The following is a 24290-nucleotide window of genomic DNA, read 5'->3' on the forward strand; positions in this document are numbered from 1 at the left end:
AAGGATGACAGCCACCCACCGGTTGAAGCGTTGATGCTGAATACTTCTCTCCATCGATCGGAGGGAATGCTGTACACCACCTGACCCAGGGGACCCCTGTCTGGGTCATACGCCTTGACCTGGGCCACCGGAGTGCCACTGGCCACGTCTTCACTCAGGTCCACCTCGTAGGCGACCTTTTCAAATGCGGGCGCATGCTGGAAGGGAAGAGCATTCCAGTGCGTGGCGGGTCTATGTTGAGAAAACACACCAGCGCGTTCAATCGATGACAACTTGATGCAAGACCCTTCAAGCCCGGCCTTCCACGGCACACACTAAACTGACGGCCCGCGACATTATCTCGGCCAGCCAGCAGCACCGCTGTCATCATATTGCACGTGTGATACACTGTTGCTGCAGGGGCGCTTCTGAGCGGCAGTCACCTTGTTAGCGGGCATCAGTCGGACCGTCAGGGGCACGTAGGTGTGGTGAATACCGTCGGCGGCGGTTATGTTCAGCTGGTACTGGGGCGACTCGTCGAACGCCCGGATATTGGCCACCGTGATGACGCCTGCGGGAGACACGGAGGGACACGTCACGTTCCCCTCACACGGCACCGGTACGGAGGAGGGTCACGGTCTGCTCGCTGGCGGCAGGACACGGAGTGACGTGTCACGTTCACCTTCACACAGTTCACGTTCACACAGCACCGGTACGGAGGAGGGTCACGGTCTGCTCGCTGACGGCAAGACACAGAGTGACGCGTCACATTCCCCTCACACGGCACCGGTACAGAGGAGAGTCACGGTTTACACGCTGATGGCAGCCATCAGCCAGCTGTGCTCCACATTACGGCGAGCGGGCATTCATCTCGGGCGTTATACAGAGGAGCCGTCACAGCTGCGGCGCCGAGACAAACGTGACGCCTCAGTCACCGTCGGCACCGCGGGGCACCGACCCACATTCTCCGAGGCCAGACCTACGAGCCCCCTCAGCAGGCAGGGCAGTGCTGAAAGAGCCGTGAACAGCACACTCTCGAGTTACAGTCAGACCCAGCCCCTGCTCCCCGCCCCACCACGGTGGCCCAGACTGGGTCTAGCACGCTCCACAACTCGCCCGCTATCCCTTTACCACGTGGTTCCATCAAGCCCTAGGGAAGCGCTGTCCAAGTGTATGTGTCCTCACCCATGCCTTTTATTACGTCTTATGCAAAGCACGGTATTCAGGTGCTAGCACACAGTTCTGAACCCCGATCAACAGGTTCAGGTGTTCGTGTTGTATCTCTCAGCGTTGTGCACGAGTCGCGGCCGGGCAAGCGGCGCCGGCAAGATACCGAGCCCACCGGCCTCGTGGTGACCCTGTCCACAGCTCCACAAACGGCAAATCCCCATCCAGAGCGCGCGACGGCGGCCGCTTCAGAAGAGGGAGCCCCCCCCCCCCCCCTCACGGGAAACCACCGCAGGCTGCTCACTGCGCGCGTCGTTACGGTGAGACGCCTGACCCCGATGAAGACCCAGACAATGATCCAGACAACTTCCAACGGTTACCTGGCCAAATAAAGCCTTCCTCGGAGCGGCCCAATGTTCCAGTCCACTGAACTGAGAACACCGCTCAGCACATTAGTCCATTGGACGGCAGCGCGTCGAATTGGTTGGTGGGGCTCCCCGGGATTTAAGCGACAATTCATCTCGCGGTGAATCGCTCTGCTGCTCTGCCACTGACACGGCTGCATCTCCAAGTATGAAAACGAATTATACGCAGCAAGCGTCATCAGTTCGCGCGAATGACGCACCTAATAATAAAACAAGGAACTGGATCACAAGCCGGTATTGGGCGTTCACATTGTGGCATGACAACGGCCACGGCCCGACACCGTGCAGACCGCGCATTGGATGCTCGCCTACCGTCTTTGAATGCTGCGCCCAGCTTCTGCGCGACCGGCACTGCTCCATTCCCTTCTGAGTGACATCACTTCATTGGATTTGCTCTAAACCCCGTGGGTTTGGTAAGGACATACTTGGAGACGAAGTACCTGCTGCCTATCTGCGTACCTGCCGGTAATGTGAACCTGCCGCCTTCCTGAGCACTCGTCGATATAGTTAGTCTGCCGCCTACCTGAGCGCAGCCCATATAGTGAGCCTGCCTCTGCCTGTGCGCCCGTGACTGTACTGTCCCTGCCATTTACCTGTGTGTCCGTGATTGTACTGTCCCTGCCATTTACCTGTGTGCCCGTGACTGTACTGTCCCTGCCATTTACCTGTGTGTCCGTGACTGTACTGTCCCTGCCATTTACCTGTGTGCCCGTGACTGTACTGTCCCTGCCATTTACCCGTGTGCCCGTGACTGTACTGTCCCTGCCATTTACCTCTGTGCCCGTGACTGTACTGTCCCTGCCATTTACCTGTGTGTCCGTGACTTACTGTCGCTGCCATTTACCTGCGTGCCCGTGACTGTACTGTCGCTGCCATTTACCTGTGTGTCCGTGACTGTACTATCGCTGCCATTTACCTGTGTGCCCGTGACTGTACTGTCGCTGCCATTTACCTGTGTGTCCGTGACTGTACTGTCCCTGCCATTTGCCTGTGCGCCCGTGACTGTACTATCGCTGCCATTTACCTGTGCGCCTGTTGATGTAGAACAGCTGGCGGTCGTTGCCGTCAGCGATGCGGTAGACGAGCTGGTCGGTGGGGTCCGGGTCGTGCGCCTTCACCATGGTGACAAACTGTCCTCGCGACGGCAGCTCCGTCAGCTCGCACGCGTAGCTGGCTCGGTCGAACACCGGCACGTTGTCGTTCACGTCCTCCACTGTGAACAGGCAAAGACCACAACTATGAACGAATGATAAAAACAGGCGCCGACTCCTACATACCCCAACTTTATGATTTTTTTATCGTAGACCCGCGATGGAAAGAGGATGAGCTTAAACCGTAGGTTACGTCCAGATCAGGATAGGCGTTTCAGTGGAGGCTCTGACGGCCGTTAGTTAAGGTCTCCACCCTGTTTCCGTTTGCATGCATTGACGGATAAAGCTGAAATTGTCAGCTGACATTTTACCATTATTCCGTACATCTTTTTCTGTGACAAGTTGCTGTATAAAGGTCTGGAAAAGATGTTAGGTGCATTAAGGTTATGTTATCTTTCAGATCTATCTAAAACGGGTTTACCACGCTAACCCTGGACCTCCGGATCATCTATTTTGGATGTATAAGCCTTACAGCACACAAAGCGCAAGGGTATGAGCTAAAATATATCAAAACTGTGCAAACCTTGCGACAGCGTTCTGAACACAAGCACCAATCGATGCCCAGAGGAAGAACGACACTTAACCCTTCCACAGGTTGCAATTCGCTACCTGAACGGAAACTGTAAACCAAAGATCCGAGAACAACATGGAAGCGCGCTAGCCAGAACAGCCACTTCTTTCAAAGGCGCGTGTTAATTTAAAGTTCCACGAGCGTTCGCGTTCATTAAGACGAACTAAACTTGTGCGAAACTCATTTCACACTGGAACGTCTCCGTCGCAGACAGCAAGCCGTTCCATCGAGAGATGGCCGGTTCAGCCTGACAAGAATACTCCCTGACACCGACAAGTCTGACTGACAGCCGACCTCTTCAGCCCACACGCCCCCACATGGGGAGGTCAGTGCTCCGTTGTGGCGGCGGGCCGCCGTCAGCCCTCGCCCATCGACAGGCTGTTTCAGCGGACAGTCGTAGCCCGTCCTGTGGACGACTTTGACAAAACTTTCGGGCCGCGCGGTCCGCACGACGTCCACGGGTCACCGCGGACCACTGGCGCACGCAGTTTCAAACGCACGTGAAGTTCTTCAATCAGCGCCAAGCGTGTCCTGACAACTTCGAATGCTTCGGAATACTTTGACGCGTGAAGCGTCCTGAGTTTTGCGCGAGTTCTGCGAAAATTTTAGATCATCCCGTGTCTGTCATATGTCTACGGTTTGCAGTGAATTTTGCGCCGCTGCAGAAGCTGTTCTCTTGTGTACGGGGCCACACAAGCTGCTAGCCCGTTTAGAGCAAAGCCCGGAGTGCCTTCAGTATTTTTAAGGATTACTCCTACCACATCCACAACACTCCACAAAGATACTGTCTGAATGTCGTTTTTTGAGAATGCCCGGGCAACCTACTTTACAAATTTGAGGGATGCCCGAAATGCGTTTTGCTGCGTCGTCTTTAGAAGTTGGTTTATTGAGCATGCCCAAGTATGAATAACATTTCACGCGTTTCCGGCGATGAAATGCGTGGTGAAAAACATGAATGAACAGTTAACATTTAATACCGTGTCATGAATGGTTGACGGCGGGTGGAGCAGCATCAACCGTCAGCGATACGCAGCGTCACCCAAGTATTTTTCAGTGGCGTGTTCTAACCGTTGACGGTGAGTACCGAACGCCGCCGGCCAGTGACGTCACCCCGTGTCGGGAGAGCGGCGTGTTCTCACCGTTGACGGTGAGCAGCGCGGTGCCGGTGAGCGGCGGCGAGCCGTCGTCGGAGACGGTCATCACCAGCTGGTGCAGCGGCCGCTGCTCGAAGTCCAGGTAGCTGGTGACGGCCAGGGAGCCGTCGGACGTCATGTGGAACAGGAAGCTCTCCGAGCCGTCCGCCTCCTGGACACGGAAGCTTAGCGGCTGGTCGTCCTCTGGACGACAAACACAGGCGCGGTTACCATCAGGCAAGCACACGCGATGCGTTTGATTCTTAGGCCATCTCAATCTAGGCTTACTTAACTAAATTGTAACAAGCGCAGGCTTAACACTGCATATAACGCGTGTCTTACATAGCTACGAAAGAATGAACTCAAAAATCCACGCTGAAATTACTCTTTTATTATTACAGCGATAATTTCACTCCAATTACGAACTCCATTCTTCAAGTTTCCGACAGGTGCTTGATGCGTCCCTCGCTGATGGATCTGTTCAGAACTGGGCCACAGCCCAGACGCCTGGAAACAACCCCTGGGACTAGAAGCCGGAGCTCTGATTACTTTCGTCTGTTCGGCCGGGACTCAAATTATCTGCGGGCACAACATGGCGCCTGCTTGGCCTCAACTGACAATCAGGAGTCAGCAAAGAAAACCGTGTTCCCAACACTGATACCGGTCTGAGATCTCCCTAAGTCTGTGGTCCCCAGCCTGGTGCCCGTTTATTATCCCTTCCCTTGGTCGGTGATCCTCGCCATGGTTCCGGTCCGTGATCCCTTGCGTTGGTTGTTGATCCTCACCATGGTCCCGGTCTGTAATCCCTTCCCTTGGTCGGTGGTCCTTACGCTGGTCCCGGTCCGTGATCCCTTCCCCCGGTCGGTGGTCCTTACGCTGGTCCCGTTCCGTGATCCCTTCCCTTGGTCGGTGGTCCTTACGCTGGTCCCGGTCCGTGATCCATTCCCTCGGTTGGTGGTTCCTACCCTCGTTCCGGACCGCGACCACTTCCTTCGTCGGTGGTCCTCACCCTGGTCCCGGTCCGTGACCTTCACGTGCAGCAGCTTCAGGCCGGGGTGGGCCGCCTCGCTGGCCGTCACGTTGTAAACCGACCGCTCGAACTGAGGCGCGTTGTCGTTGACGTCCGTGACGTTCACCGTGACCGGCACAGAGGTCACTGACCCCGTGACCCGGTCCGTGGCCGACACCATCAGCTCGTAGCGCGGCCGGGTCTCGTAGTCCAGCTCACCAGCCACGTACAGAACGCCTGGGACATCGCGCATGAGTCGATACTCTTGCAGTTTGCCCAGGACGGGTCTGGCCAACTTCCCCGGGTGGTGACTTTCCAGACACTGGCGACGCGTATCCTCCTGATGGGCTTGACAGTTTCAAACTACGACAAACGCTTTGTCAAAACACCTCAACTAACCCAAAGTACTTCAAAAGGCACCAGCCGGTGTGTGCCGGCCTTTTCAGGTGGCCATGTCATGTGCCTGCCCGATACACACCGGTGGTGAAGTCTACGGCGAACATGGAGTCGACGGCCGGCTCTGTGAGCTGGAACACCAGGCTGGAGGCGGACGGGGCGTCCGCCTCCAGCGTCAGCACGGGCGTGCGCCGCTCGGCCGACTCGGCCACGCGGGCCCAGTAGTGTGGCTGGGAGAAGCGGGGCTGACTGCCGTCCACGGTTGTCACCAATACCTCCGCCTCCGAGGAGAGGGGAGGCGAGCCTGTCATAGAGACGGACAGCGTCACCAACGGTACCTCCGAGGAGAAGGGAGGAGATCCTGTCGCAGAGACGGACAGCGTCACCAGCGGTACCTCCGAGGAGAGGGGAGAAGGGGGCCTGTCACAGAGACGGACATCTGTGATGGAGAGGGCACGCGGTGTCACCAGCTGCACTTCCGACACGGAGACGGTGGACACGGGAGGGGCGTCGGTTATAGAAACTCGGGCATTGTCACCATCGGTACATATAACAAGTCGAACCACCACTCAACCGTTCGCAGCGATTCAACTGCCCAGGCTAAGGGCACTGACAATGTTCACGTAAAAAAGAACAGATAGAAGATGGGTTCCTAACGAGTTAGAACAACACAAAAAACCACAACACAAACAGGCCATATGCTGATTGTCATTGATAATCCGTTAATGAGAATGCTATTGCAAATCTGAGACTTGTCTCACCATCAAGTGGTGTGCTAAGCTCTACAGAGCGACAGCGCATTGAGCCCTGTCATGTGAGCATGAATTTCGGCATTGAGCAAATGTGAGTAAAGAAGAAAGCTCAAGCAGATTTGCAACTCAATTTCTGCGAGGCAAGAAAGGCAGAAGGACCTCATTAATAGTGTTGTGCTTTCAAGTTCCAGTTTATCTAACCTCGAAATATTCAACCACTCCTCCAGCCAGAGACAGTTCCAGAAGGGCGTTCAGAAAGTTCCGTCAGGTTGATGGATATTCTTTTTTTTGTCAAAGCTAAACGTGTTTGGCATTCAGACTGCCTAATGGTGAAGCAATATGTGATCACATGCTGTTGTTGCAAGGCTGCTATCGACGCCACAACACTAACATTCGAGTGCTGGCTGCGTTGTGTGGTAAGAGAATGGACTTAAAAATGAATGAAAACGACGATCCCAGCAATGGCATATCCCTAAAAACATGCAGGCAAAATAAACGCATTTTCAGCGGGGAAAAACACACTTTACATTGCCACATTCCAAACAGCACAGCGGAACTGCCGCACACGTTGGTGACCTGCCTACCTCCGTCGTAGGCAGTGACGACCAGCCTGAAGGCGGTGTCGAGGCCGCGCGGCGAGCGGCGCAGCGTCACAGCCCCGCTCAGCAGGTCCACCGCGAACAGGTCACCGTTGCCCCGCAGCAGGTCATAGTGCACCCGGCCGTTGTCGCCCAGGTCAGCGTCGATCGCCGTCACCTGCGACCCCAGCGCGTCACAGAGTGGCGCATGACGGCGGGGAGTGACGCGCCAAATGCCGCGTCATATCACGGCATTACGCGTCGTGGCATGGCCTCTCACATTATGATGTTATGCCAGACTATATCATGTCGCATCACCAACGTTCTTTCTAACGTCCTGTCACAAAACACGATATTATGTCATGATTAAGACGGCTTTACGTCCATCACTAGTGCGAATCGTAGCCTATTGGAAGTGCTTTGCATGGGACAAACCCTTCACGGTAGCCAGACGTCTCCAAAATGATCTTCGAGTGGAAATGACCAGTCCGCCCCTGCTCAGTGTTCTCACCAGTCAGCCCCTGCTCAGTGTTCTCACCAGTCAGCCCCTGCTCAGTGTTCTCACCTTGGTGACTGGAGCTTCGACCAGTAGCAACCAGCCAGCCCCTGCTCAGTGTTCTCACCTTGGTGACAGGAGCTCCGACGGTGGCCTCGACGGGCACGACGGCGTGATACGGCTGGTTGACGAACACGGGCCGGTTGTCGTTGTCGTCCATGACGGTCACGTGCAGCAGCGTGTGCGCCACCCGGCCGTCCCTGTCGCTGCGCACCTCTACGGCCAGCACGTGCTGCTCCTGCTGCTCCCGGTCCAGCGCCACACCCGTGGTGCGCACCACGCCAGCCGTCTCGCTGATGCTCTGTGGGGGACACCGTCACAAGAGGATCACTCACAGAGAGACAGTTCCGAACAGCGCCCGCCGTCTTGTTGCACGGTGGGATGGACTGACTCAAAGGCTGTCCATACAACTGTATAGGCGGGGCTGACTCGTTAATATGCTGTCAGACCAGATGAAAGCCACCGTTATTGGAACAGCAGATGGCACAGAATGGACTGACCACGGAGCGCTTCGACCTTTCAGAAACGCTCCTCCCAGAACGGTGGGCAATTCGGCCTTGAAGCCATGGAACCCGCCAGTACAATTCGCGGGGGATTTTCCCGCCAAAGCCAGTGGTAACTATGGCGAGTCAGTCAGATCCCGCGTCACGACTACGAAAACATATTCAGAGTTCGAGGATTCAACTGGTTAATATTCTGCAGTAGTCGGCTGTAAAGCCGTTATCAACCAAAGCGCAAAACTGAGGCCGCACAAGCTAGTGGGATGAATGGGATCGTAACGTTAATAAAACGTCAACGCACACTTCCGAACCAAGTCATGTTCAGGGCAGGCCTCTGAACGGTGCGGTCATAACAGTGCAGCGAGTAGTCCATGAACCTGGTGTGGTGGCGGTGCAGAACAGCGTCGTAATGCTTCACATAAATGTAAAACCTTGGCGAGTGATCTGCTCCGATATGCGAGTTAGCTCTGCCCCAACACCATACATACGTCACACCGGGGGCTTCAAAAGCTTTTTTGCGGCATCAGCGACGTTTAAAACGACGCCCCTTGGATCATTTACCCCAGTTGTCGGCCGTTGAAACGCCCCCAACAATAGGCGTCATATAACGTTCAGAACCGACGCTAGAGAGCCAGCATCTTATAAACAAGGAATTCGGTGCCTTGGAACTAGCGACTGATCAGTGCTTGTCGGCTCTGTGCTCAGATGAGCAGAAAATCGCGATTCCAAATAGCACCTTTCAGGACCCACAAACGTCGGTAGCATTTACAAGCACTACTACGTCGCACCGCATAAGCCTACGGAGTCCATGTTAGAAGCCACATTTTGACAATGTGTCGCAAAATCAGGAATTATTGCCTCTCAGCGAGATATACGGACCAGCACCGTCCACCCTGGACATACACACTGGACACAACACCCACTAAAAGCCGTCGGTGATGCCAAATGCTCGGACGACCACCACCTCGCGCCATCACTTACGAAGTACTCGGAGGGGTTGAGGATGCGGAAGGCGAGGTGCTCCATCAGCTGGTTGCCCCGCACGGACAGCGAGGCCACGATGTCGACGCGAGTCGTGTTCTCGCGCACGGTGCCGTAGAACTGGTCGCTGGAGAACACCAGGCCACGACTGGCCACCTGGCGGCTGCGCACCAGCACCAGGGCGGCGGCGCGGTGCGGCCCGTCCGACGCGTGCACGGTCACGTTGGCCAGCGGCGGCACCGTCTCACCGCGCAGCAGGCGCAGCGAGCCCGTGTCGGCGGCCAGCGAGAACAGCGCCGCGTCGGCGCCCGTCAGCGAGTAGCTGGGGACGGGGCAGACGGTCAGCGAGCAGCTGGTGACAGGGCAAGGAGTCAGCGAGTAGCTGGGGACGGGGCAGAGGGTCAGCGAGCAGCTGGTGGCAGGGCAAGGAGTTAGCGAGTAGTTGGGGACGGGACAGAGGGTCAGTGAGTAACTGCGAACGGGACAGGGGGTCAGCGGGTAGCTGGGGACATGACAGAGGGTACAACGCAAACGTTCTTCGCGTCGCAGATACAACGCAAACGTTCTTCGCGGTATGACCCAAGCAATATCACATGAATTGCCTGGTATTCCGCGTGTCTGGGTTGGAGGCCTGCACTGTTACCTGGTGTTCTGTGTGCCCGGGTCAGAGGCCTGCGCTGTTACCTGATCTTCTGCGCGTCCAGGTAGGAGACTTGCACTGCTACCTGGTGTTCTGCGTGTCTGGGTCGGAGGCCTGCACTGTTACCTGATATTCTGCATGTCCGGGCCGGAGGCCTGTATTGTTACCTGATGTTCTGCGTGTCCGGGTCGGAGGCCTGCACGGTGCCGACCTCCACGCCGTCGTAGCTGGGCGTCAGCACGGTGAAGTTGTACTGCGCGTGCGCGAAGCGGGGCGGCTCATCGTTGACGTCGAGCACGGCGACGGTGACGCGGGCCGGCCTGGCCGCCTGCAGACGGGGCTGACCGCGGTCCCAGACGTCCACCGTGAACTCCAGCTGGGACCGGCTCTCGTGGTCCAGCGCGCCGGCCGTCCTCAGAGCACCTGTGCAGCACACGCGTTAGCGGACGGAGCCGGTACAGCCCGAGGCCGGACACAGACTCCAAACCAGCACATGAGCCGCGACAGTGTTCAGTTGCCTCGCACCGCCGGCACGCTCCGGCCACTCTCACCGGAGTCGGGGTCGATCTGCAGGAACTGGCGGGCGGCCGTCTCCACGATGCTGAACAGCAGCCGGCCGTTGCTGTTGTCGTCCAGGTCAACAGCGGCCACCACCAGCGGCCGGCCGTCGTCGGCCAGCACGGCCGAGCCGACCGGCGCCGACTCGCGCACCCGGCCGGCGTAACGTGGCCGCGCCAGCCGCGGACGGTTGTCGTTTACGTCCAGCACGTGCACGATGACGCTCGTGTGGGCCACCTCGCCCACCTGGAGGGGACGGCACACAGGTCAGCCGGGGTCAGTTAGAGGTCAGGGTTTGATGACGTTCGCGTGGGCCACCTCACCAACCTGGAGGGGACGGCACACAGGTCAGCCGGGGTCAGTAGGGGTCAGGGTATGATGACGCTCGTGTGGAGGGAACGGCACGCAGGTCAGCCGGGGTCAGTAGGGGTCAGGGTATGATGACGCTCGTGTGGAGGGGACGGTACGCAGGTCAGCCGGGGTCAGTTAGAGGTCAGGGTATAATGACGCTCGTGTGGAGGGGACGGTACACAGGTCAGCCGGGGTCAGTCAGAGGTCAGGGTATGATGACGTTCGTGTGGGCCACCTCGCCCACCTGGAGGGGACGGCACACAGGTCAGCCGGGGTCAGTAGGGGTCAGGGTATAATGACGCTCGTGTGGAGGGGACGGTACACAGGTCAGCCGGGGTCAGTTAGAGGTCAGGGTATGATGACGTTCATGTGGGCCACCTCGCCCACCTGGAGGGGACGGCACACAGGTCAGACGGGATCAGACCTCTGGTTATAATGCCGCTCGTGTGGGCCACCTCATCCGACAGAGGAGATGGTCACAAGTGAGATGTGCGTTGGAGGCCACTGCGTAACGGCACACGATTAGGGTTCTTCACCCGCTTGTGGAAATAGCACAACTTGAGACAGTGTGGAGATCATGCTCCTACAAATGGGGCAGCAAATGCCATTTAAAAGTCATCAGGATATCAATGTATGGTGTCGGTCACCAAAGCTAACCCACGCACTTGACAGCATCATTGGCACGTCTGGTAAGTTCCGCCCGCCTATCCGTCCAGTGAACTGAGCGCCAACGAGCGTTGGGACTTGGAATTCCAAAACCGCCAACGAAGTTCTCACCATGCTGACGGCCTGTACGGACAGGTTGTACCAGGTGCGGCGCTCGTAGTCACGCGAACTCTCACCATGCTGACGGCTTGTATGGACAGGTTGTACCAGGTGCGGCGCTCGTAGTCGAGTCTCTCGCTGACGGTGAGCACCCCGGCGCCAGGGTTCAGCAGGAACGAGCCGTCCTCATTGCCTCCCACCAGACGGTAGGTCACTGAAGTCCGGCAGTGGGCCACCACGTCCAGCACGTGGGAGCCCTGGGGCCTGTCCTCCTCCACCTCAGCGCCGTACTCTGCCTGCAGCAGTGGACACGGACAACACGTCAGCGCCCCCGGAGTTCTGCAGTCCTCCACCTCAGCACCGCACTCGGCCGGCTACGGTCCATAACGTGAGAAGGCATTTCAGATACGCTAGTGGCCGACGCAGCTATCTGAGCCGTGCACACAAAGCCAATGAGCTCTGCAGATGACGTCCAATGTAGCCTGCAGGGGCTTTCGTCTGGAGGATCTTTTTCCATCCTCGCCATCCTTTCATCCCACTCTCCTTGGCCAGAGCTCCTTTCATCCTATAGTCAGCGCCGTGGACGCCGACGCATTGTTCCCCATAGCTGAAAACAGCCTCTGCCAATGCGGCATCAGATGGCCTATTGATCTTGCGAACGGAAACAGGGAAGTCTTCGAGCTGAAAAACTTCCCCTTGAAGATTAGATTTACAAACGAAGTTTCTGATAACTTCCTGGCCTGTCAGAAGGCCCGTCGCCCGGCACCGGCGGATAAAAATGTCAGCCGCAGAAGACGAACAGATCGCGGACCATTCAGCTCGCTGCGATTACGGCGCTCTGTCTCCCGACGGCCAACTCGGCGCAGCAGGCGGCAGACTGCGGACGTGGCTTTAAAACTGACTTCGGAAGCCGTCCGCGGCGTCCATACTATGCGCGTGCGTACGGTTTCCATTGTATTTTTCACCGGGAATACCAGTGGATTCGAAAGCCATCTGGTCAGAATATTCCTTACATAATTTAACACGTCAGAAATTAGCCATGTTCAGTGACGACAGGTCAACAGCGTACCACCATTCATTTAAGTTTATCGAAGTTTATAGGGGTTGTTCCCAGGGAGCCAGCCAATAAAGAAAAGAGGACATGCTCGGGAGCAGCGCGTTACTCTTTAACGTTTCACGTCGAAATTGTTCTGCATTTCTTCGCTGCATTACTCCATGTTGATCATTCGCAGTGGATAGGGTTGGACTGAAAGCTCAAACCAGTTGAGCTTCCGTCGCTCCCATATTCACATCACAGTCAAATAGTTCCCAAATATGCACAAGCTCCGCCGCGCGCGTCTGAGCAACAGCTGCGGCATCTGTACGGTGGTGAATATTCTCCGCCGCAAGCGACGTGGGCCGTAAAGAAATAACGATAGCAACTCTGGAGTAGCTACTTGCAAGCAAGCTCTGGTCTCTGCCCATCGCCGACTATTTCAAGAGTCTTGCTAAGATAGACTCCCCTTACGCATTTTGGTATGGCCTCGCGAATGCTGAAATATCCGTCAGGGGAAATCGCACACGACGGCTGGTTCGGTCACGGCCACGGACAAGCCGATTTCGATTAGTATGACCGACAGCCAGGCGATTAGTCTATTCAGCGCAACATATCATGCCTTTATCCGTTCTCAAAGTGACAGATTTCCATGGAAAAAGCTGAAAGCATATCCTTCCACTCGAAGCGCGATCCAGTACCACGTGAGCCCGTTGTTTGAGCCCAACAGGGGAAGAACACTGCAACTCTCCAAGGGACCACTTGCGCTGTCAAAGAGTACACTGCACGCGCTGGCTCTCACTTGGTCCTCGCGACGGAATACGATAAAAAAAACACTGTTCCTGATCCACACTCGTCCCTTGCCGCCACCACGACCGCGCAAAAGCAGCCCCGGGTGAGAGGGTGCCGACTAGCGGGGATGGGCGCGGCGCCTCTCACAGCCACCGACGACCGCGCAGAGTCACCCCGGGTGAGAGGGGGCCGACAGGCGGGGATGGGCCACGGCACCTCTCATCGCCGCCGACAGCCACACGGAGTCACCCCCGGGTGAGAGGGGACGACTCGCGGGGATGGGCCGCGGCGCCTCTCACCGCCGTCGACAGCCGCGCGGAGTCACCCCGGGTGAGAGGGGGCCGACTGGCGGGGATGGGCGCGGCGCAGCTCGCGGCTCCTGACAGACCTTGAGAGGCCAGTAATGCGGCAATTTGAGCATCGATTAACAATCGGCCTGACCGTCGGCCGCACTTGGCTCGTAAAAGGCTTCTCATGCCCGGCGACGACGTTCATTGTTCGTTTCACGTTCGGCCAGCGAGAAACCGTTAATCAGCCCGAGAAAAGTGCGGAGCTCGCTAGGAGCTAGCTGGTTGAGAACGCCAGAACGTTCAACAAAAGGATGTTTGCGGTAGCATTTGCGTCAACTAGAAATCGAGATAGCATTCCATAGCGTATGTAATTAGGCAAAACGAACTCATGCATAATTTGTTCGGTGACACATCACTTCACTGAAATAAACAGCATCTTAAGAAAAGGTTTGCAGACCTTGACCGTGCGATTTTTAACTCTAGTATTTTGTAAGCCTTCATATTGCTGTACCTAAACGATTTTTTTTGCAGACCTTTGCCACACAAGTGAAAATTCCAATCTGTGGTAAGCCTGCAGCCTAGATCGAATTCGAGGGAATTTAACAGCAACTAATCACAAAAACGACCACAAGTTATCACAGCTGTAATGAAATCCTTAGTTAACTCGGTCACGAAATCTGATAAAATGCACAATCATCAGCCTTTGCCAGCTCTGATGACATGTAATATTAATCAATTACCGGCTACTAAAGCTAGGGCAAACTCAAAACACCTCCTCAAGCATGACATCTCACTGACCACAAAACCGCGGTCTACCCTTAACTGCTGTCCGCCGTAGTGCCATGCGGTGCGCACAGACCTTCTCAAAGCCGGGCGGTGCGCAGTGCTTCTCGAAGCGGGGCGGTGCGCACTGACCTGCTCGAAGCGGGGCGGTGCGCACTGACCTTCTCGAAGCGGGGCGGTGCGCACAGACCTTCTCGAAGCGGGTCGGTGCGCACTGACCTTCTCGAAGTGGGGCGGTGCGCACTGGCCTTCTCGAAGCGGGGCGGTGCGCACTGACCTCGAAGCGGAGCGATGCGCACTGACCTTCTCGAAGCGGGGTGGTACGCATGGCCCCCTCGAAGCGGGGCGGTGAGCGCTGACCTGCTCGAAGCGGGGCGATGCGCACTGACCTTCTCGAAGCGGGGCGGCGCGTTGTCGGGCAGCGTGACGAGCACGTTGACGTGGACGTCGCCGTGCAGCGGCGGCCGGCCGGCGTCGCTGGCGCGCACCGTTAGGATGTACTCGCTGGCGCGCCGCTGGTCCAGCCCGGTGGCCACCGAGATGGTGCCCAGCACCGGGTCCACCGCGAACGCGTTGTCCACGTTACCTGGCGGCGGCGGACGTAGACGTCAGGTGTTAGCGGAGTGCACCATACCACACGGAGACCAGGACGGAGGCGGGCAGGGATGCACAACCTGGCACGGCGATAGGATAACACACGCATAATGTACGCGCAGAAACCGAAATGGGTTAAGTATGGAGCTTACATAAGCAGGGACAGGCAAGGCTGGCGGCATTGTAGGACGATGTCTCTAAGCCGAACCGCAAGACCGACAGTGAAAACACGGGGAACAGCTACAAAAGATCGCTTAATTGCTCCGGTATGCAATCAAGTTGTATTTTTGTTTTTCTTTTCTTTTGTTACCGTTGAGCAAATGTATTGGAACCAATCATAGTAAACGCCTGTTGGCCAGACGAGTAAGACGCTTTCACTGCAGCCTTGAACTACAGCAATGTCAGAGTTCCACAGGTCAATTATCTGCCTCTAATGAACTATCAACAGGACCGCTTCATCTTCATCACAGCTCTGTAGATGAGCATCGGCCGTGATGGGAATTGATGAGCCGCGGTATTTGTTCGACAGATCCACTTTACTGATGCACATTGGGGGCGGGTGGCTGAACGCGACGCCGTTAAAAACAAGAGAACGACAGGATTGATGCATCGCATTAAAACAGCACCGAGGCGGCAGCAAGCTAAATTTCGCAGGCGGCGGAAAATTTACGGGCGCCAATAAACCAAAGAAACAGCGAGCCAAATTTCCGCAATGAAGAGAAACAAAGTTGGTTTCACCTCTGCAGTAACATGCTGTTGACAACCACACCCACTAAGTGAGGTAAATCAGAAAAATAATGAAATGGGGTGGTTCACTTAACTGCTGCACTTCTTAGCTGTTGACAACATACGTTACTTGGCAAAGATGCGAGGAAAATGTGAGGAAAGCGTAAAAGGTATGAGCGATAGCACTGGCGTCAACATTGGAACATTTGTCCGTTGTCTTTCCTCTAACCTTCGCTTATGCTAAAAATAATTCACTAATGAACTATCAATATAAAGCTTCCGACGAGCGCTGCGGCTGGAACGCAGCAGTATCAGCCCCAATTCTTGATCGGCCGGAAGACAGCAGTACCGGCCCCATCTCGAGATCCGCTGGAAGACAGCAGTACCAGCCCCATCTCGAGATCCGCTGGAAGACAGCAGTACCGGCCCCATCTCGAGATCGGCCGGAAGACAACAGTACCGGCCCCATCTCGAGATCGGCCGGAAGACAACAGTACCGGCCCCATCTCGAGATCGGCCGGAAGACAACAGTACCGGCCCCATCTCGAGATCGGCCGGAAGACAACAGTACCGGCCCCATCTCGAGATCGGGCGGAAGACAACAGTACCGGCCCCATCTCGAGATCGGCCGGAAGGCAACAGTACCGGCCCCATCTCGAGATCGGCCGGAAGACAACAGTACCAGCCCCACCTCGTGATCGTTGGGAAGGCAGCAGTAACGGCCCCATCTCGAGATCGGCCGGAAGACAACAGTACCGGCCCCATCTCGAGATCGGCCGGAAGACAACAGTACCGGCCCCATCTCGAGATCGGCCGGAGACAACAGTACCGGCCCCATCTCGAGATCAGCCGGAAGACAACAGTACCAGCCCCACCTCGTGATCGTTGGGAAGGCAGCAGTAACGGTCCCATCTCGAGATCGGCTGGAAGGCAGCAGTACCGGCCCCATCTCGGGATCGGCTGGCAGACAGCAGTACCGGCCCCATCCCGAGATCGGCTGGAAGGCAGCAGTACCAGCCCCTTCCTGAGACAAGCTGGAAGGCAGCAGTACCGGTCCCATTCCGTGATCGGCATTCAGGCACGTGCCATGCTTCCAGCACCCATGGACTGCCTCAAACCTTGCTACCGGCGACTGACAGAAGAGGTTCCCGAGATAACGCCTTCGGCCCAGGCAGAGCAGAAGAGCCAGCGGCCCCCTTGCACGGCGCCGGTAGACGCCAGCCCGCCACACTGGCGGGCTATCATGTCTGCTTCCCTGAAGTACCACCTATCGCGCGGATACGCCACGGGTTTATACGGAAGAGATTAGGGTAGACGAACGCGTTAATACTTTCGGATTGGATTGGACGGGTACGCTACCCGTCAGAGATCAGGTGCGAGGAAAATGTGCCCGTGTGGGTGTGCATGCGTGGGTGTGCGTGCACGCGTGTGGGTGTGCGTGCGTAGATGTCAATGTGCGCATACGCGTGTGCGTGCGCGCGAGTGTTCACTGTTCTCCGGTTAATCATGCGTTTGTGATCAAAACTCCGGATGCGAAAGAACCAAGAGCTATACCACTCATGCATGAGCTGTACGTATGACGGTGGTGATGATGGTGACGGTGCTTACCACACTAGAACCTCCCACCTACGCCAACCATTTCATACCAGCACCAAGTCTCACGGGTTCATCTCGCTGTCCAATCCCAGTGGTTGATCCCGCCAACCAGCCTCACCAGTTCATGTGATCGTAGTCTCACCCGGTGATCCTACCACTCATTCCCACTAGGGCAACACGCCCATGCATACCTTAACAGTTCGGCGCCCACTTCCGCCAGTACATCTAAACAGACAGTCCTACGAGCTTCTCCCATCAGCCAACACCAACACCGTGTTCCACCCATCACGGATTCACTAGTCCAGTCCAGCCCTCGATGCTCCTTGGTTTACCACTTCGCCGGACCTGTCCGGTTGGCGGTGTCCGCAATGGTTTGCTCTCGCCGTCCTACAAAGCGGAGAGCACCCCAACCGCGAGCGCAGCTTCAGCCAGACTAGTCTCCATGTCCTGCGTGTCCATCCCGCGTCACTCCATCCTGCGGGACGAGTACTCGAGAAACGTCAACATAACCATCACCGCCATGGAGAGCGCATTCATAAAGGACCTTGCCACACTGATGCAAACTCTGTGGAAGAGCTCAGATGAGGCTGACCGGGCGCTGACCACCCCTCATTGAAGGCACAGTTCCAGAAGCTCGCGGCGCGATTCATACGCTATCGACAACAGGCATTCCTCAAATACCTGCTGGAGCACTTGCATAAGGACGTTAACTGCATCAGCAACCAACCCAAACCCATAACCACCGCCATTAATGACACCCTCAGTGCCAGCCAAACTGGAGGCCTGGGAGCGTTCCGTGTTCCTGGAAAATTTCAAGTCCATTGACCTGTCCATCAGACCGCTCAGGTCCACGCTGCCGCGCACAGCCTGTGACCACGTGTCCACAACGTTCGACCCGTTCTGGGACCTGAGATCTGACCTGACCTGACTTATCGCCATAGCGGGTCCGGTGCGATCACAGGATTTTGTTTGACCTTTTCCCCAAGGAGGAGGGCTTGACTGAGAGGAAAAGCCGACGTGCTCCATGTGCCAGGAATGCCAGAAGTGGTCCAAAGACTTCCGGATTCGGAGGGTTGCACGCATCCTTGTACTGCATCTAAAACGGTTCTCGCTGCAGCAGCAAAAGAGGCAGGCTGAATACCAATGTCCACTTCTCCGCCAGTGGTCTGGCCCTGTCGCTACACTCTGCCACACATGGGGAATGCAAGTACAACCAAAACGACGGGATCAACCATTCTGGCGTGACGCACCCGGGCCACTTCACGGCCCACTGCAAATGACCCTTTTTGAGAAAATGATATGAGTATGATGACTTAAGAGTCCGGTCCATCCGTTCGCGCCGAGCCAACAACTGTGGACTATACATGCTGTTCCCCGAGCTCGCCAATCCCCGACCTGGTGCTGACCGAAACGCCAGAAATCGAAGGTGTTCGAGAGAGCCCACTCGGTTGCTGTTCCACAGTAGTTCCGCCAGCTGATCGCTTTTGCACTTACTAATTTTAGTCGCGTATCCGTGACCGAACACAAAACATTTCCAACTCAAGGAAGTTTCCATGCCAGCAACATTCTAGTGAGTCACATAAGCGTGAAAGAGGACCCCGACTAGACCGATGCCAATAGGCCGCGTGCCTGTTTGTGTTCATCCGAACTGGTCTCCCTGACCACGTACTGAGCCGCGGCAAGTTAAAGCAAGCCGAGCCGAAAACTGCAATGCCTCAAATGTCGCCAGACTCTCATTTTCAGGCACTGCCACACAATTGGGTAATTGAATCGGTCCATCGTTCAGCGCGCCAATGTGTTAGCAGAGGCGGGCGCTAACTTTCCAACGCTCCATTTTCCAATAGCACGCCGCGCGACCCTGATCGGATTAGTGTCCTCGTGACAAAATGTCAACCGTGGCCGGTCGTGCCGGGTAAGTGGCACTTGCAAAGCCAACACATGACGCCATCGCTGGCGCCGCAGGCTGTTAGGTGTGTCGAAAATGGTCCCGGAGCGCGAGGCCGGCGCGCGCCAAGTGACGCGGCGGAAGAGGCGGCCGTCCATCGGCTGTTGCGCAGCTGGACGGTGAGCGCCGGGTCTTCGGGATCACAAAGGAGCACGACAGCCTCAGCTTCGCTGCCGGTCGGCGCGAGACCTCGACCACCCCCTGAGCGAGAGGCGACCGTCGCCTGCTCGGATCCACGAGGGACCATGAGGTCCGTGCAGCCCTGTTCAGGTCCAGCGAACACTGCTGTCAGGTCAGCAGCCGGTCGACCGGCCCGGCTCGTCGTCTGACCCCGACGCTGGTGACTCCGCGGGGCGAGAGAGATCGTTCACCCGGGTCGGGGACGGCCGTCAGCAAATAGAAAAAGCACCCATGGAGCCCAGAGACATACCGATGAAACGGAGACCTGCCTTCAACAGAGAAGTCTGTTAACGGAGCGGGTAAGTACCGTCAAAATAACGGAGAGGGATCTTCAACGGGGCGAAGACTGAAAGCAGCAGCCGCTCCAACGGAGCGAGGCCTCCCGCCCCTCTGCAGACTTTCTAGACGTGTGTACGATATCCTCGAGAGCGGTCCGGAATCATCTCGAGCTCCTCTCAGCGACACTTTCTGCACTCACATTCGTCACTGACAGGATAATGCGATCAGCTACCACCTCCTCCCCCCCCCCCCTTCGTCAACCCCGCTGACGACTATGCCGCACATCAGGCCATCACCACGGCGAACATCAACGGCGCCGTCTGCATCTCGAAAATAGCCGGTAAATCGGGTTTGTGGGCGTCGGCCATCAAGGCCGGCATCGGCTGGAGCACTCGGTGGGCGGCGAAGCGCGTTCGCCGACGGAGTGGTGCAGCTGAGGGGGAGGTGTTTGCACAGGAGGTGTCTGGAGACATGAGGTGGGTTGGGGCCAGCACAGCCGGGCTGGTATCCCGTTGTGGAGTGCTCAAGTGTCACATTTCTCCGTTCGGAACACTGTCGATCAGCGGACGCTGAGAAAATGAAACGTGCGAAACATGGCGTTGTCTGCGAGGCGTGTGCACTGTTGAGAAACCGATTGGTTCATTTTACGCTCTCCTCAACGTAAGCCATATGGCTTTGTTTTTACCGCATTTCAGATGATGTACTACACCAAGAGGAATGACACCTTCAACCAGTGACTCTTATTTCATTTGACATGCGTAATGATGTGAGTTGGTCTGCCAAGGGCTTATCGTGGAACATGATGATAGGAAGTGTTGGGAGAAGAGTGAACCAAAAACAAGTTGACTTCACCGCTGCATCAGATAATCGATAATCAGACGGTAAGCGAACCACTCGTGGAGGATGATCAAGACATGCCCGGCATTATGGAGCGAGGACACCTGCCAGAATAAGAGAGGAGGCCTATGTATGCCAAGCAACATGGAAAATCATACCTGATGGTTTGAGGTGGGTGGCAGGATTAATACATTATACCTAACAGCCGTTTACGTATGCCTAATGCGTGACCGTGTAGGCCGAACGAACCTGAGAGTACGGGGTGGATGACCCGGGCGTACCTATGCCTGACAGTGCGGAGGCAGCATGCCTGACAGCGTGCAGCGGGTGACCATAACACAGCTGACAGTGCGGATGTAACATGCCTTGCAGTATGGTGCCGATGACCACGACATGCCTGCTAAAGCGGAGTTGGCATACCCAGAGGACGTGGCCGGCGATCAGGGCACGCCTAACAGTCCCTTGTCAGGGGCCTGATCACGGCATCCCATCAGGAAGTGGGCATACCTGGCAGCACGGTGTGGATGACCACAACAGACGCGACGTCACATCGGGGTGGCCTACCTGACAGTATGGAGTAGGTGATGCGGGCGTTCTGGCCATGGTCGCGGTCGGTGGCCAGCACGGTGACCACCTGCCAGCCGACCGGCGCCGTCTCGTGCACCTGGCCCACCACCAGGTCGCTGAGGAACTGCGGGCGGTGGTCATTCTCGTCCTGCACGTGCACCAGCAGGCGGGCGTAGTCACGGCGCGCCGGCGTGCCCTGGTCCCGCACCGACACCGTCAGCACGTGCTCGTGCTCCGTCTCCCTGCGGCCGAACGGGTGAGACGTGTCAGCCGCTGTCTACTTACGTTGTGTAGCATATACTAGTTCGTTATACGATTGGACAGCACAGCATGAGGGGTGGTTAAGAACACGGTGGCATCGTGCCAGAATACAGTCAGGAGGAGGAGGAGGAGGAATTCGTTGTCAAGTTGTAGGACGGCGCAACTGCAAACACCGCGGTCACTCTGACAACAGAAACAGGCACGGGGGCACTCAAGGCCACGCTCACGCGGTAAGGTAAGATGGTAACATATTGTCAGACACAACCTGCAAAAAAGCGAAACGGAGCTGGCTCGCGTTGTTCCATGTGTGCGTTGTAACGCGTCGCGTTGCAGCATGACCAGGAAAGAGATACCTCACCACATTGTGAGAGAGCCGCCTTTGCGTTGAGACTTAATCCCGGGTGTCCCGAAATGGCAGGAAAAAGGAGGTAAAACAGAGACAGGCGTTTTCGCAGCTGCACAGACACGATGAACAGAATATTGTTTCGGTGATCACCCACAGGTTCACACTGACCTCAGCGCAGTGACCCCAGCCTCGGCTCTCGCCTGATTTGACAGGTGTCGCTGGCAGGACCGACGTCAGTCATCCCGAGCGCCTGTCGGCTCAGCCTAGCTGTCCGCCCTGGCGCAAATAACCAGTGCAGTTGCCGCGCCTTCAAAATTCAATAACTAACTGGCTATCCGCCTAAGAGCGCCACGGTGAACTGGTCGGTCTCGGCCACGGTGACGTGACTGACCCAACTGATGACTTCATCTGTCCAGTCGTCCGGCCACGGTGACCTGACTGACCCAACCGATGACCTCACCTGTCCAGTCGTCCGGCCACGGTGACCTGACTGACCCAACCGATTACCTCACCTGTCCAGTCGTCAGGCTACGGTGACCTGACCGACCCAAACCAATGACCTCACCTGTCCAGTCGTCCGGCCACGGTGACCTGACTGACCCAATCGATCACCTCACCTGTCCAGTCGTCCGGCCACGGTGACCTGGCCGGTCATGGGGTCGATGCTGAACAGACGGAGAGAGCGGTCGCTCTGCGCCGCCTCCAGTCCGTAGTAGAGCAGCGCCTCGCCGTCCGGGTCGGCGGCGCTCACCGTCAGTAGCCGGTCACCCGGCTCGGCCGCCTCCGACACGTTCACGGCGTACAGGGCGCGCTCGAACGCCGGATCCCGGTCGTTCACGTCCAGCACTGTGATCCGCAGCTGGCGGCGGACACGGTGAACACACCGTGAGACACGCACCGAGACTGTGATCCGCAGCTGGCGGCGGACACGGTGAACACACCGTGAGACACGCACTGAGACTGTGATCCGCAGCTGGCAGCGGACACAGTGCACACACCGTGAGACACGAATCGAGACTGTGATACGCAGCTGGCAGCGGACACAGTGCACACACCGTGAGACACGAATCGAGACTGTGATACGCAGCTGGCGGCGGACATGGTGAACACACCGTGATACATGCACTGAGACTGTGATCCGCAGCTGGCGGCGGACACGGTGAGCACTCCGTGAGACACGCATCGAGACTGTGATCCGCAGCTGGCGGGGGACGGGGACAAGCCGTATCACACGCATCGTAAGACATGGGTCACGATTGGCGACATAAACCAGCTGCGAACTCAAAAGCATGTGTGGGCGAGCGGCGTACCGTGCCGTACACCCACGTATCCGTCAAGAGAGCCTCGGCCAAATCGAGGGGGCCTCCTCATTAGCAGGCGTCCTCCGTGACAAGGGGAACACATGGGAAGATGCGTCAGCGGGCCACCAGACAGTACGGGCTTCTGCTTGTCCCACGGACCATAACTAAGCCTGGTAAGAGGTGCTATTGCGCGAGAACACCCCCGCTGCGCACCCAGCTGTCCACGAAACTGATGTCCCAGAGATATCAGCGTTGAAACCATAAGCCAGCGCTAACCTGCTTTAAAACGGTAGAAGGCGAGCGAGTAGCCCGATAAAATCGTTGTGGCAGGAACTGCGACTCACGTGTGAGTGGGTGTTATGCCCTTGACTGTTAATAGTGCGTCCGCATGTAGATTTTGCTCATGCACCTTTCGGCTTGTGATTTAATAGCCATTGTTTCTTTGGATCGCCCTTAAAACGTGCATGCATGCATGCAATACAAGGCGGGCGATCGAAGGGGTTATATGGTCAAAATCAGAGCGCACCTATAGCAGTCTCGTCCCCGTATTACAGGAATATTATGCACGCTACACCTAACGCATGTATCCAAGTACAAATATCGATACACGCTCACAACAGACGGGCATTCCGTACACAGTTTTCAAGTCACGTGACTGGCCAGAGGACCGGCTTGGCTGCGAGTGAGACTGGGCAGCGGCCGGTCCGGACCGGACCGTAATCACGAGTCCGTTGGTTGGCAGCGGCCGGTCCGGACCGGGCTGTAATCACGAGTCCGTCGGTCTGGACAGCGGCCGGTCCGGACCGGACCGCAATCACGAGTCCGTCGGTCAGCAGTGGCCGGTCAGGACCGGGCCGTAATCACGCGTCCGTCGGTCGGCAGCGGCTAATGAACGCAGAGTACGCACAGCGAGGCTGAGCACGAGAGTCAAGGTCTCGAGGGCACTCCGGAGCTTAAGTGCCAGAGTCAAGCTGGGCACAGGAGTCAAGGCCTCCAGGGCACTCAGAAGCTGAGCACGAGAGCCAAGGTCTCGAGGGCACCCCGAGGCCGATTACGAGATTTGAGGCCTCCACGGCACTCCGAAGCACGACGCGGCGGCATTGCGATGAGTCGACAGTCGAATTAGATTATGTCGCCCATGAAATGAGGACGAACTGCACCTCGCGGACAATTCGACCGATACGTTAACTTGCAATTAACTGCGTCTAATGCGACGGAAGATGACCCATCTTCAGAAGAGCATACCAC

At 56.8% G+C, this 24290-nt stretch overlaps 1 protein-coding gene across 1 annotated transcript in view; it reads right to left on the reverse strand.

Annotated features, from left to right (window-relative positions):
• Positions 1-24290, reverse strand: part of LOC119090020 (protocadherin Fat 1) — a 62302-nt gene that overhangs the window by 11150 nt on the left and 26862 nt on the right. Inside the window, exons 8-22 of the mRNA XM_037212817.1 lie at positions 22359-22600; positions 21132-21376; positions 14800-14996; positions 11590-11808; positions 10390-10642; positions 10006-10261; positions 9199-9520; positions 7785-8018; positions 7168-7339; positions 5914-6135; positions 5436-5672; positions 4433-4630; positions 2596-2784; positions 423-550; positions 20-197 (exon numbers count right to left, since the gene is read on the reverse strand). Of these exons, the coding sequence (XP_037068712.1) occupies positions 20-197; positions 423-550; positions 2596-2784; positions 4433-4630; positions 5436-5672; positions 5914-6135; positions 7168-7339; positions 7785-8018; positions 9199-9520; positions 10006-10261; positions 10390-10642; positions 11590-11808; positions 14800-14996; positions 21132-21376; positions 22359-22600 (3292 nt within the window). The remainder of the gene's footprint in view (positions 1-19; positions 198-422; positions 551-2595; positions 2785-4432; positions 4631-5435; positions 5673-5913; positions 6136-7167; positions 7340-7784; positions 8019-9198; positions 9521-10005; positions 10262-10389; positions 10643-11589; positions 11809-14799; positions 14997-21131; positions 21377-22358; positions 22601-24290) is intronic.

This window comes from Pollicipes pollicipes, unplaced genomic scaffold (assembly GCF_011947565.3).
Source record: "Pollicipes pollicipes isolate AB1234 unplaced genomic scaffold, Ppol_2.1 Scaffold_3087;HRSCAF=3621_pilon_pilon_pilon, whole genome shotgun sequence".
Lineage (NCBI taxonomy): Eukaryota > Metazoa > Arthropoda > Thecostraca > Pollicipedomorpha > Pollicipedidae > Pollicipes > Pollicipes pollicipes.